Source organism: Vanessa cardui, chromosome 14, assembly GCF_905220365.1.
Source record: "Vanessa cardui chromosome 14, ilVanCard2.1, whole genome shotgun sequence".
Classification (NCBI taxonomy): domain Eukaryota; kingdom Metazoa; phylum Arthropoda; class Insecta; order Lepidoptera; family Nymphalidae; genus Vanessa; species Vanessa cardui.
The window spans coordinates 13,128,391-13,143,468 of record NC_061136.1 but is presented as its reverse complement, the minus strand read 5'-3'; the positions used below and the strand labels follow the sequence as shown (position 1 = coordinate 13,143,468).

At 34.3% G+C, this 15,078-nt stretch overlaps 1 protein-coding gene across 1 annotated transcript; it reads right to left on the bottom strand.

The window, feature by feature from the left end:
- Positions 1-207: 207 nt before the first annotated feature.
- Positions 208-15,067, bottom strand: LOC124535163. Its single transcript, XM_047111259.1, has 7 exons — positions 14,970-15,067; positions 14,618-14,791; positions 9,937-10,142; positions 5,172-5,325; positions 4,177-4,445; positions 3,522-3,734; positions 208-2,254 (listed from the first exon to the last, which is right to left on the bottom strand). The coding sequence occupies exons 1-7, from the start codon at positions 15,019-15,021 to the stop codon at positions 2,201-2,203; spliced, it is 1,122 nt and encodes a 373-aa protein (XP_046967215.1). The 5' UTR covers positions 15,022-15,067; the 3' UTR covers positions 208-2,200.
- Between the last annotated feature and the right edge of the window lie 11 nt (positions 15,068-15,078).

The window sequence follows — 15,078 nt, the reverse complement described above, 5'->3', positions numbered from 1 at the left end:
CATTCCAAGCGGTCAAGATTTATACAGTAACTAGTTTTAGTTCATATTTGTATATATATATTTAAGCATTTAATGTTATTAATTCTTATGTTAATAAAAGTATTATTAAATTCGATTTATGATATAAATATATTGAATCCTAAACATAAGCAATTAATTGTTAAATTATTACTTTAAAAAGTAGGTCGTTGAAATAAAACAAAAATATATTACAATACATTTATTTGCAAATAATTACATAAGACCGAATACACCGTAGCTCGGTCACGAATTTAAATGCAAAATAATTAAAGGAAACTTTGTTTCAAAATGCGTCTTATAATCAAGCATTCTTAAAATACAAGCGAATAAAACTTATAAGCTTTAATAGTTGAGCATTATTTCGTTAATAAACGAAAAATATATGTACCGTCAGCAAAAAATAATCTTCTATTAAATTTAATTTTTACATTTAATCATTTGAAAGTTAGAAAATAGAAATCAAATAATATGTAGTTAGTTTTTGCTGACTATACAAAAGCATACTTCAATCAAAGACAAGAAATATATTCAAATTCATTTACATCCAGCCGATGTTAATACAAAATAGTTGATTTTCGTTCTTTTTTCGAAAATTTATCTTAACTAAAACATTTAATATATTTAGTTGACAGTCAGTTCTGATTTTTAAAAGTAACAACAGCTTAAAAGCAGACTAAGAACTCGTCGCAGTCAGCTTAACGATTTTGAGGATCGCCAAATTATTAAAAAAAAAAAATATTCTCTTCAATATTTCGGTGGTATCCGTGTACATAAATAAATGCTAAATATTTGAATTTACGGAATGTATATAATGACGAATGATTTTTTTATATCATTTATCAAATTCAATTGAAATTTTGTACAGTAGAGGTCTTTGTTTCCAGACTAAAATTGATAACAAAAATATTTATTTTTATGTATATGTTATAGATCGACAATGATTATTAAAACATTTTAATATAAAATATACTTTGATTTATTTGACAATAATATAGATCTGTTCTGTCATAAAGTTACCGAACCATGTTAAATTATTGGTAGATTAGCAAATATAAGCTAATTTGATTTTTGTTCTATTTTTAAATAAGTAATCTCACGAACGCGTAGACATCTTGTAAGCAGAGTGTCACTTAGAACTAGCGCGCACTGGTAACTTTTGTCACGGTGACTGTTTCGTCACTCTTGTCGAGTCCGTGAATATGTATGGAGGTGCGCGCACGTTACGACGTGACATTTGTGTCTGCATCTGTACATATTCACGGGCTTGACAAGAGTGACGAAACAGTCACCGTGACAAAAGTAACCAGTGTGTGCTAGTTCTTATACTAATGGTTGCCGATAATTTAACAAGATCCATTAAATAAGGTTCGAAGACAAATATTATTTGTGACAATTATATTTAGGCTGGATCTTAATATTCAGAAAATTTGACAGTTTTCACTATTTATAAACATCTGTATTTATTTCATAGAGTATATACCTAATATGAAATATCTATTGACGTTACAAACATTGATACAAAACAGTTTATTACTTGGATAAAGTATTTTCTTAATTTCAATTTCTCTTAATATATTTTAAAATTAAGTACTTAAATCAATAGTAAAAATAATGGTAAGGATACAAATTGTATTAAGTACAAATAATTCACTTTTCAAATTTTAAGTAATTCCTACCGGATGGAATTCAGTTAAAAAAAATGTTAATTTTTTTTTAAAGTAGTGACGTGGTTTTTGGTATTGCCAGTCTTAATTTTTAAACGTCTATAATTAGTACTGTTTTTATAATCCGAGTTATGTACAAAATAGTTTGACCAAACATTGGGCAATTTTTTTGCCCGTTTTATATATTTTTTATCACAGTATGGAAACCTTATTAATATAAATTCAAACCCTGGATAGTCTGGACTGTTTGTCCTTTTTGTCAAATTTAATAACGTTATAAGCGACAACTTCATGCGTATTGTTAAAAGTTGTTTCAAGTTCAAAATAATTTCGATAAGGCAGCGAAGGTTGTCGATATAATCTACTATGTAAATGATTAAAATAATTTCGTTTCAAGTTAATGTCTTCAGTTACGATAAGCTCGGCGCCGCGGTCGCGTAAAGGTTCAAAAATCGCATACAATGTGGAGCGCAGTATGAAACAGCTTCGGATAAAAGTCACTCGTGTTGCGGCGGTCATAGCAGGAGCTCCTGCGGGAAGAGATTCATGGATGCGTAGTCTTGCAGTACCTGTAATTAATTATTGGATTTAGTTACGTCGCCTAGCTTATCTAGTTTACAGAGGGTATAGCCGATTGATTATTTTTACCATTAAATGAGATGTAAGTTTCTTAAAATTAGTATTATTAAATATTTCTAAGAGCCGAGATGGCCCAGTGGTTAGAACGCGTGCATTTTAACCGATGATCGCGGGTTCAAACCCAGGCAAGCACCACTGAATATTCATGTACTTAATTTGTTTTTATAATTCAACTACATCATGAGGAAACATGCACGTGTCTAATTTCATAAAAAATCCATCACATGTGTATTCCACCAACTCGCATTGGAACAGCGTGGTGGAATAAGTTTCATACCTTCTCCTCAACGGGAGAGGAGGCCTTAGCTTAGTGGGAAATTGATAGCCTGTTTTTACAAAGACAAAAAAAGATTTGAAAACAAGGGATACTGGACAAGAGTAGAGTCATCATATATCTAGGTACTAAAGGAGAGCTAGGAGACCTCGAGCGGCGGGCGCGAGGTGCGCGCGCAATTGACAGGCGGTTGTTACAAAGGCAAAAAAGATTTGAATACAAGGGATATTGGGCAAAAATAGAGTCATCATATATTTAGCCCCTAAAGGAGAGCTAGGAGCGACCTCCATGGTCGAGTGGTGTGTACACCGGTTTTCATGGGTACGCCACTCTGAGGTCCCGGGTTCGATTCCCGGCCGAGTCGATGTAGATTACCATTAGTTTTCTATGTTGACTTGGGTCTGGGTGTTTGTGTTACCGTCGTTACTTCTGATGTTCCATAACACAAGTGCTTCAGCTACTTACATTGGAATCAGAGTAATGTATGTGATGTTGTCCCATATTTATTTATTTATTATTTATGTAGTGCATAATTAAATACGTAAAAGTAAATCACTATAGCATATTTTTATTTAATACAAGTAAGAACGTAATTTAATAAAACAATATGGGAACTGTTAATAAGAAACGTTTCACACCACGAGCGCAGAAGTGGAGGAACAAATTAACATTTACCTTTCCCTTTTAATTAAGACCGTAAACTGATCTATACTTTAAAAATTATAAGAAACTAATCCAGGAGGAAAGTGTCAAGGGCGAATCGCATTGGACGTCGTCGAATATATTGAAGCAGAGTGGCAGGCGAGGCACGATATTTGCTATCAATATATTATATTTGAATATAATCTTGTCAATATGTCAATTGTCATTGGGATCAGAGTAATGTATGTGATGTTGTCTCATATATTTCGATTAAATTCTACCTCGAGCAGCGCGCGGGCGGTGGGCGCGGGCGCGGCGGGCGCGAGGTGCGCGCGCAGGGCGGCGCCGTCGAGGCAGAGCTGCCGGTTGAGCAGCAGCTCGGCGCCGGCGCTGGGCTCGAGCGGCGAGTGCGCCAGCGCGTACTTGCGGCAGATGTCCGCCCACGCAGTCAGATGCTTGTCGTTCGCCTCCTCCGCCACCGACGCGATGTCGTTCTGGGACAAACGAGACACTTTGCACAAACTGGGACCAGAGGACCAATTAGGGTTAATATCCATAGACATATCTAAATAAAAATATGTCGGAGATTGGAAAGCGGAACGTCAAATCCTAATCGATTTGGGCGTATTCGGACACAATGGTGGACAACACTGAGATGGTTGACAGCTGACGGTTGCCAAGGGTTGTTTAGATAGAAAAGCTAATAATTGATGAACGTCCGACTTCGCCGCGTTTCTTAATGTACATCATGGAAGGAGATCGCCCACAATCTCCAACGTTCCCTTCGTTAAATATATATTATAAATGTGAAAGTAACTCTGTCTGTTTATCTGAACCGAAATTGACGAAATAAGGTATAAAGCAAACTTGAACTCCTTGAAAAGACATGGGCTACTTTTTGCCTGACACATGACAACCAGCACCCTAAAACCGTACCTTAGCCAGGGTGGATATAGCGGTTCCGTAGTAGTCGTGGTTGATCTTGAATATCTCGGAAACGAGCTCAGCGAGGCTGCCCTGGGTACTGTTCGCGTCGTCGACCACATTGTACGTCTTCCAGTTTGCCTCAGGCTTGTTTCCGAGGACCCATATCGCGCGGCAGACGTCGCTGACGTGAACCGTATTCATCTTCAAATCGGCCGTCCAGAGTAACTTCATCGTTTCGCCCAGATGCTTGTATATACCGCCGTAGAGTAGACGAGGGGCTGTGTACAGTAAATATTATTAGAGTGCAAAGCATACTTCAAAGAAAAACATATTACAGACCATAATGATAATTAAAAACTGTTCTTAAATATATTTTCGGTATCATATTTCGAATTGTGTGAGTGTTCTCCAGTAATACAAATGTACAGTAAAATATTGCTGTCTCTTCCTCGCGTTTAAAAGAAAGCAAGTAATTAGGCTAGCCGCAACCACAGCCTTGTGCCCCCAGTGACCTTATTATCGGGTCCATTACTATGTCAATTAGGTTGTGGTTAAACACTGACACGGGGTTAAATGGCTGAAAACCAATATGTATAATAACTTAATCAAAGACAATGAGATGTAAATAGACATTTTTTACTTTTTACTAACTCGAACTACTACTATATAATACTAAGAAAATCATGAATGTCAATAAAAGTATAATTTTCGTTATACTCAGAATAATTTAATTGTCTACTTCGTTGCCGAAAACATTTTTTTTAGCTTCTGGCTTAGCCAGGAATTATTTTATATCCGTCTTAAAAGAATTAAAATAAAATATAAGCCTATCCTAAATTATATAGAAGTTATCCATAAAACGAACGAATGATTAAACATGTCATAATTTTTTGTTCCATTTCTACATTCAATTGATGCCTTCTACATTAATCCTAATATTCTATCATCTGATAAGACGTTCCAATTCTCTCAATGACAATAATCAAATATCATTCGATACTCACTCAAACTCCTCCTATCTCCAACTCCATACACAATGGCCGGTCTTAGTATGGTGTAGTTCAATTCTGGTTGCATATTCTTGAGTTCCTGCTCAACGCGACTTTTCATACGACCTTCCACGGTCCATGGTTCGATCGGACAATCTTCTTTTTGTGGCTAGAAATTAAATTGTTAATTAAATAAACATAGTTAATGAAACATTATTTAATCTTTTAAAGGACTAAGGTATAGTACGACATAACTTAGATATAGCATCGGCAAAGTTGGTTTTATTGAATTTGTCGATGATACATCTAAGTTGTGTCGTTCTATATCAATCTCCCATTGAGGAGGCTGCCTCAATGTTGGTTCATACACATATGACAGAATTACATTTAATTAGACACATGGCGCTCGATTGCCTTTACTACCAAGCAAGTAACGAATTATAAACACACAGCACTTGAACAGTCAGTGTTGCTTGCCTGGGTTTGAAGCCGCTATCATCATGGGAATAATCGCATATATTTGTTATTATTAGTTACTCCGCGCGGTTTCATCCGCATTATAAGTTACTGCTACGAGTGCTATCAACGGGTCGGAGCGTGTTTTTGAAATGTACAAACTTTAAACCTCATTTTCCAAAAGTACCATTTGGCGCTGAAAGATTCTGAGAGGCGCTTTCAAATAAAGTAACAGCTTGTAAATTTCCCACTGTTATGCTTGGCCTCTTCGCCCATTAAGGAGAGGGTTTGGAACATATTACATAACACTGTTCGAATGCGGGTTAGTGGAATGCACATGTGGCAGTATTTCGATGAAATTAGACACATGCAGGTTTCCTCACGATGTTTTCCTTCAGCGCCGAGCACGAGATGAATTGTAAACACAAATTAAGCACATATATATAGTGGTGCTTGCCCGGATTTAAACCCGAAATAATTGGTTAAGATGCACGCGTTCTAACCACTGGGCCATCTGCGTTCAATGTATATACTTAATGATATAAGCAGTTCGACGTAATTTCTTCAGTGTTCACCGAAATTCGGCTTAAATAATAGCCAACTGAAGCAGATGTTGTTTCGTACACTCGAAAGTAACTCTGTCTATCTGTCTTTCTGTCCGTTTCTCTTTCACTAAAACTACAGTGCAGAAGTAGCTGAAATTTGGTATGAAGCCAGCTTGAAATCCAAGTAAGTAGACAGACAACTTTTCATCCCATCTTCATTTCATCCATCTTACACCCGACGAGCAACCCTTTAAACGCGAGCGCAGCGGCGGGCAAACACTAGTACTGCATAAACAGACACTATATTCCTAGACTAATTACTTCATTGATCTAATGATTAGATAAATACAGGTTACATATTTGAAGGTCCTGAATACCTTGAGTTGAGTCAATAAAAAGTTTTTGATTTTATTCTGCCAGTAATTAACTTCCCAATGCCTATAATGTTGTTACGTATTTGGACCCGTTTTTTTCTCTCGCTGGAAAAACGCATTACGCGCTTCCCCCACGTGATGGAAAGTGGGGGGGGGGGTGTGGGACTCCCCGGAGCCCTGAACGCCGAGTGCGCCCAAGCACACCGGGTTTACCTACTAAAAAACCAGCGGTACCCTCTCCGTCTTTCGGCGGACGCCACGGGATCGCTTACGCTTGCTACCATGAAGACGTATTTGGACCCTAGGCTAAACTCTTCCTTACAAATTCGTACCTGATTATAAACCAGTATTATTATTATCCTACCCAATGACAAGTGAGTCTGTTGTATAAAAAAAATGTTGTTTGTGCTAATATTTATTCTGCCGGGTTAATAATTTTACAGGAAGGAAAACACAATTACATACTATTTATAACAAATATAATTACATAGTACAACACCTATTATAGACGACAATTTAAAGTTATTTTTATATATTATTCGAACAAACCCACTTGCAGAGAAATGTCTTAATAATTATTATATATAAATACTATTTTATAGATAATAATTATTAAGAAATTTCTTTTTATGTTTGTTTGTTAACCTCTGGAACGGCGGAACCAATTTCGATGGGACTTTCACTGGCAGATAGCTGATGAAATCAGGCATCACTCAGGCTATTTTTATTTTGGAATTCGAAGACGAAGTCAGGCCACTGTTTGTCAATACTAATTTTATTAATGGGAAAGTGTCTCCCTATTGCTCTTTTCACATTTAAACCATTAAAACAAATTTGATGATATTTGTATAAAAAAAGTTTGAACTCCAAATACCATAGACATTTTTTTTATAAGATTTTAAATCAACATGGTTATTTTTATTACTAAAGTTATTAATTTCGGGATATTTACCATGTTTTTATTTTAATTTTTATTCCGTGGAGCTCGATATTTCGACATTATATACGAATGTCTTGTCTCGTGAAACATGGTAAATATACCGAAATTAATAACTTTAGTACCATAGACATTACTTAATACCTAAAGATCACCCCATAAATGGTGAGCGAAGTCGCTGGCGATGGTTAGTTATTTATAAACAAGTCAGTTCGGACGGGTTAAAGAATCCGTTTTTTACACACTGATATTCAAATTATTTACACTGATATTATTAGTGTGAAACTAACAAGGTATGTCTGTTAGCTAATCGCGATTTAACCACCGATTGTTATGAAAGCTATGTGCATAAATATAATGAGGCTTATCGAAAAAAAATGGTCACGGATGGTGTCGCTTTGAAAATCTAGTACAGATATTATAAATATTGCACGTATTAAAATTCTATAAGTGATTTGTAAACAAGAAAGTGTACAGTCGGGGTAAGAAAAGGTTCGTCACCTTAAGATCTATTTTCGTGTGCTCAGTAAGAGCGATAATCTGTTTCACCGATCGAGAATATATGACAGGTATGACAGATATTTTTGACAATTCAGTAGAAGATATCATATCTAATTCAAATTTGGAATGACTAATTACGCCATTAAAAAGATTTCATGTTGATATAAAACTAGACGCAGTCCAAAGATGTTACACTTTTTTGAATGATAACTTGTATCATACTATGTAAGTTTCATTTTATATGCAGTTGTAAGTTTAGTGCTTTAGTTTCAAAAGGTACTAAGAGTTTTAGACTTGATAAAGGAATGAATTTGAAAACTGACGAAAGTTTTTTTACTACGACTGTACATTTGTTACACAAATAAGTTCGAACTATTAGACATATAATAAACTAGCGACCCGCACCGGCTTCGCACGGGTGCATTGCTGATATTAAATACACAACAGATTTTTTCTTGTTTCTTTACTTTATTGTCCATGTATTATATACAGAAACTTTCCTCTTGAATCACTCTATTAAAAATAAAAAAAAAACCGCATCTAAATCCAACCCGCAATCATTGGTTCGCATCTCTCCACAATTTTTTTTTTATTCAATTTATTGCACATCGATTTTTATTTATCATATACGATAAAAAAATGCCGAGATGGCCCAGTGGTTAGAACACGTCTAACATGTTAAGCGATTATTTCGGGTTCAAACCCAGGCAAGCACCTCTATATATGAACTTAATTTGTATTTATAATTAATCTCGTGCTCGAAGGTGAGGAAAACATCGTGAGGAAATCTGCATGTGTCTAATTTCATTGAAATTCTGCCACATGTGCATTCCCAACCCGCATTGGAACAGCGTGGTGGAATGTTCCAAGCCTTCTCCTTAATGGGAAAGGAAGCCATTAGCCCAGCAGTGGGAAATTTACAGGCTGTTCCTTTTTTTTAATGGGATAAAAAAGTAATAAAAATTAAATCACGCCGACGTAGGTGCTTATATATGACGTATACATTACATATAAGTAAGAAATAAGGCATTTAATTAACATTTTCCAAGGGAATACTGCTAAGTGTTCGTGTTTTGTGATACGAGAAGCCTTACGACGCCACCCCAAATTAAGCAAAAGTTTAATTCGACTAATGAATAAAGTACTTCGTCGTAGCGTTCCACTTACACAATTTAGACAAACAATTAAAACGTTAACTCGATTATAAATACAAGTTCAAAGATACAACATAAATCTTAACTAATATAATAGTATAGTATAGTAATAAATTAGTAGTCCGCGGCTTAGCTGGCGTTTTAGGGTATTGGTTGTCATGTGACAGGCAAAAAAGCCTACGTCATTTTTTGGAGTTCAAGTTTGCTTCATACCAAATTTCATCAAATTCGGTCCAGCGGTTTTGTCGTGAAAGAGCGGACAGACAGAGTTACTTTCACATTTATAATATGAAATATAGATGGGAAAGTTAGCCACGCTTTACATATATACTACCTAACAGATCAACATCTAATATTTCGTACAGGTTATCAACGGTACGGAAAGGAGATAAGATACCCTACAAGTGACCCTTCTCAAATGATGATGAAGCCGTTGGCGGGAACTTATGATCTTTTTTTTATTGATTAAAAGACATTCTGCTTGTGGCATTAGTGATTCTTACTTTTAATTTGTATTTTTGTCTGTATAGTTTTATTTAAGTATTTGATTATTTTTTATTGTACTGTACTAGCGACGCGTCCCTACTTTTCACGGGTGCAATGCTGACAGTAAATATACTAGAAAATTTCCCCATCAAAATCCGGAGTGTATTATTGAAGATGTAAGCTGACTAGGGACACAGCGGTTAGCGACTTTGTTTTATACTATGTAATGATAAAAATAATGTCTTAAATTGTAGGTCCACAAGAGACGGCTTTGAAGGTTGTGACAGACTAAAGCTAAACAAAAGGCAAGTTAATTATGAGTAATACCTTATCACTGCTATACATGTGTCCGCTGGATATTTCAACCAATCTTGGTACTTTCAGATTGGCGCACTGTTTGGCTACGTTCACGCTCAGTGTGTAGATGCCCTCCGTGTATACCGCCTCCATCTGCCCCACGCGCGTCTCGCCCGCGCAATTTGCCACTAGATCCCATTGGGACCCGTCTGGCTCTAGCGCTTTTGCACATGACGCTGAAAAAAATATCGAATGAATATGGGTGTTTTTTTAATACTAACTAATTGGAAACTGGTCCATACAAGATTGTCCCAGGCATATTTTTTGGAAATGTTAATTAAACGTGTTAAAAATTTGAAATATATTTTCAAAAAATAGAGTTTTAGTTTTTTAGAGAGGACTCGCTTATTAAAACTTTCATTGGGCTATATTACAAAATGTTACTTACTTATAACTTAGCTATTAAACTGTTTATGTATTTATTTATTTTTTAAACTTGTATTAAGTAAGTAATTAAAGTGGGTAACAACAAACAACAACAACAACAGTCTGTAAATTCCCACTGCTGGGCTAAAGGCCTCCTCTCCCTTGAGGAGAAGGTATGGAACATATTCCACCACGCTGTTCCAATGCGGGTTGGTGGAATACAAATGTGGCAGAACTTCTATGAAATTTGTCACATGCAGGTTTCCTTACGATGTTTTCCTTCACCGCCGAGTACGAGATGAATTTTAAAGACAAATTTAGCACATGAATCAGCGGTGCTTGCCTGGGTTTGAACCCGCAATCATCGGTTAAGATGCACGCGTTCTAACTATGGGCCATCTCGACTAAGTAATCTTGAGTAAGATTTTTTTTTACATTGGATATTATTTTTAATCAACTTTTGTGGAAATTATAAAGAGCGACGTTCAGTACAAATTCGTTCATGTTTGAATACGAATTCCAACCAGCGTCTTTTCTGGTCATTTTATTTCGGCTGCTTTGAAATAAATTCCTAGTTTTTATACATTTTTAGAAAGCTACGAAAACGGCTATGGTTTTAAAATAATATGCAGAACATGTTTCGTAATGGTTTTTTTTAGTTTTTAAGGCATTTTTGAGGAAAAAAAATTAAATAAATATACGATATTATTAAAATAATACGTATTCCATCTCCCATTTTTTAATTTGGGCTGATAATTATTTTTTAAATATTTACAAATATCCAGTGTTTATTCGTTTTTATAAATCAGAAGAAAAAAATAATATTTAATAAAAAGCAAAATGAAAAGCAATTACTATATTTTTTTGAAAAACAAAACTTAATTTTTAATAATCTAATGATTGATGATTTAATGAAACTTCTAGAGTGTCAAGAATAAAAACTTGACTTAACTAGATAGTTTTCTTTTCTGTAAAGAAGTAGACAATTATTTCAGGCAGCCAGCACATACATCAGTCACGGAGCATTAATGCTTTATAGTGGACGTTTGCTAGACCAAAAAACAAAAAAAAAAACATTTCACACGTGGAAGTACGTGATTACGTATTGGTATTTTTTTTAAACCCATCATTAAAAGTGCATACCCCCACGTCCGCAATATTAGCTGGCGCGGACATCGTTAATATATTCACACAATATCATTTTAACGACTATTGTGTAGGGCGGCCATTGTTAGTTGCCACACTTGAATACTAATCGATATTTGTCTTTCTCGTCACATTTTTTTGGATAAACTTCCCTCTTCGACTACAAGATCAATGATTTCTTACCAATTTAATTTTGATATTGAATTAGTTCTTTCAACCAATTGCCTATTCATCAGAATTTCTATTTTAATTATGTTTTATTTTGGCTTTTTTTTTCTTTGTTTAAGTTACACATTAAAAACATTACACATTCAAATTCATTTTGGGTTCTGTGTCATTAACTTTTAGGCAGAAATATCTTTACCATGAAGACAACCCGAGTCCAAGGGGGTTGGGGAAATGCCGATATATTAACTTATAATATTGATAATATAATTGGTGTGGCACCAAGGTCCCGTGACAAGATACAATGAAAAACTATTTAAGATTACTATATTATATTTTGTTTTGTATGTTTTTACATTCATCAAAAATTGTTTAAAAAAAGCTATACTGCACGTAGCTAACACGGCCTTAGATATTATTCCCTAGGTAAGGTCTGAGACGGTTCTACGTTTGGGTTTATCATGCTCAAATATTTTAAACATTAAATCACCGCAAACATTACAGTAATACAGTTTGTCAAGATTAAAGCTAAAAAAATATGTTATATTGACAGATAAAACGAATTCATTATTAACGACATATGATCCATACGTTTGATGAACCGAATTTAACCATTCAATGCCTGCATGGACATCGATGGACTCCATTTGCTTTGTAAGGGCGACGAGACAACACTCTTATGCCCTTTGTCCCAATAATTGCACTGGCTTTAAATAACACTAAGCCTTATTGGCAAAATTCGCAGTTACATTTCATAAAAAAAAAAACATATGACGCTGAAAACCGCGCGTTAAATTCTTTGTATCATTTAAAATTCGAACCTTGGATTTTTCAATAAAGCTATTATACATTTTTTGTTGTCAAAAGAGTATGCATTAGATAAAAATTACGACGGAAATAAAAAAAAAACCGGACATGCATGTGACATTTGGTGTAAAAGAATTACCTTATCACTTGTGATAAGAATGATTGACGATAATATTCAAATATTTGTCCTGTTTATATTTTGCTAAAGAATATTATCATCACCAAGGTTAATTGTCTTTAGTGGTCGAATTACACTAAATTCAATGTAAGCACATTTCAGCTGTGTTTAAAAAGTATTCGAAATTCGAGACTTCAGCGATACGTACATTATTTTGAAATGAATAATCCATATAAATAAAGACAAGAATGTTCGAGAAATAGAGTAGTCTTTCAAATACCCAGGCAAAATAATAAGCTCACAGCAACAAAATTGCAGTAGACTCTAATCCATTCAAGGCGAGGCCATTACCATTATTCTATCAATTATGCCTTACATAAAATGCTGTATTAACATGGTAATAATAGTCTGTTACCTCTTCACATTTAAACCAAAGAACTAATTTTAATTTCATATGTTGACAGTTTGAGTTCCTGGAGAGGAAACAGGCTTTTGTTTTTTTTTCAGCGCAAGGTAAAATCAGGATGAATCTATTATCGTATAGCTTTATACATATTAAATTTATATATATACATAACTATACGTTACTATACACAATAACTTCGTAGTAAGACTGTGGACGCCCATTTGGACATGTACCATCTATCTGTCGCATATCCTACAGCTAAACAGAAATACTTATTGTATTTTTCAAAGGAATACAACAGCACATGTCACTAAGTTCAATGGCGCATTGATTGTGTTAGTGATGATTAGTATTTTTTACAATGCAAATATGTATGAGCTGTGGTGAGCACTTACCATCAGTTGTGTTATGCACCAAAACGCTTAGCAACATTTCGATTTAATAAACATATAACATAAAAAAACAAAACTAAATACTTTATTAAAATACATTTTCACAAGCACTATTGAATCGTCATTTATAGACTTATATTAAATGAAGTTACCATGAGTGACGAAAGTAGATTCTATCGAGAAGAACTAGCAAAAAACTCATCATTTTAAAAATACAGGCATGTCAGTTAAATACAATTATATATGTTTGTTATACATCCTGTCTGGAAGTCAACAAGTATTAATTCCACACTTTTAAATATGATTCTAAATATAATATAGTTTTAATTAACTATATCTCGGTTCTTCAATTAATGTGTGTTGTGTGGTCAACAGTAGCATTATATTATTAAAATGATTCATCCTTTGATAAGTTATCATAATAAATGTCAACGACACGTTAACGCTGGGGTTTATATTGAAGGAAATTATTAAGTTCATGCATTTGTTACCATGTAATACAATTCTATGGCCCCGTGTTGAAAGACTTCCAATATTTCTAATACTAACTACAATAACTGCATTGGAACAGCGTGGTGGAATATGTTCCAAAACCTTCTCCTCAAAGGGAAAGGAGGCCTTTAGCCCAGCAGTGGGAATTTACAGGCTGTTGTTGTAACTATAATAACTATTTATTTTGTTAATTAGAAGTGAAACAATGGACTGGAATTGATTGTTGTATATAACTTAAGCCTGTTTGCATTCAATAGACAGTATTACTGATAAGCAGTTGATAATTTATTATTATTTAAACAATTTGGAAATGTGCAATATGTAGTTTATATTTTGCAATTAAAAGTCAAAAATGTACTTTGGTCCTTTCAGGCCATAGAAATTGGATTGAATACACTTATATAAAGTGTATGTAATATGTATTAATATTCTCTAATTATATTATGATATGGTTACACATATTATGACTTATAAGTGCTTACATAATATTATGGCACACACACCATGTTTCAGAAAACAAAGTAAAATTATATTGGATAAAAACAAATTCAAATGGATTTATGTTAATTAAGACATTATGTAAATGTCAATAAATAAATCAATATATCTTTTTTTTACAATTTTAAAAGAACATTAATATAAATATTAAAAATTGGTCTCATATAATGCTTGCAGTTGAATAAATTAGTATTCTTTCTGTGTATTAGATAATTGATAACATTCTGAGATATTTAGATATGAAAATTGAATGTAACTTACTTGGATTAATAAGATTTGCACTTTTATATTCAACGCGGGGGTCTTCAAAAGCCTTAGTGTGCGCCGGATTTAAAAAAGCCAGTTGCGGTGGAGTCTTGTCCACCACACGTAACCAACTCACCAAATCATTTGTTATCAAATAGTCGACCAGGTTCCGACCAATGAAGCCGCACCCTGAAGCAAACAGCACGTTCAGACAATAAAAAAACACTTAGGTCACCCGATGACTAAGACTTTCCGAAACCGTTATAGAATTTAAAAACTCTATATTACATACTCGTCAAATATGACTTAAAATGTATATAAAAGTTTCGTTTTTCAACATGTTAAAATATTTTATAGCGTTATCTACCTCCTAATACAACTACTCGAGGTTTTGAATTATCGCCGGCGGAATCGGACATTTCGCTTGCCGTTTCACAAAGCAGAATGACAGTTTGACACTTGTAGTGCGAGTGACG

What these genes read in the sequence shown, in the direction of transcription:
- LOC124535163 (XM_047111259.1), bottom strand. Translation starts at nt 15,021, where the DNA reads ATGTCCGATTCCGCCGGCGATAATTCAAAACCTCGAGTAGTTGTATTA. An exon ending in TGCAAATCTTATTAATCCAA is followed by an intron (nt 10,143 to 14,617) that starts GTAAGTTACATT and finishes TATTTTTTTCAG; the next exon opens with CGTCATGTGCAAAAGCGCTA. An exon ending in CTATATCCACCCTGGCTAAG is followed by an intron (nt 3,735 to 4,176) that starts GTACGGTTTTAG and finishes CGTTTGTCCCAG; the next exon opens with AACGACATCGCGTCGGTGGC.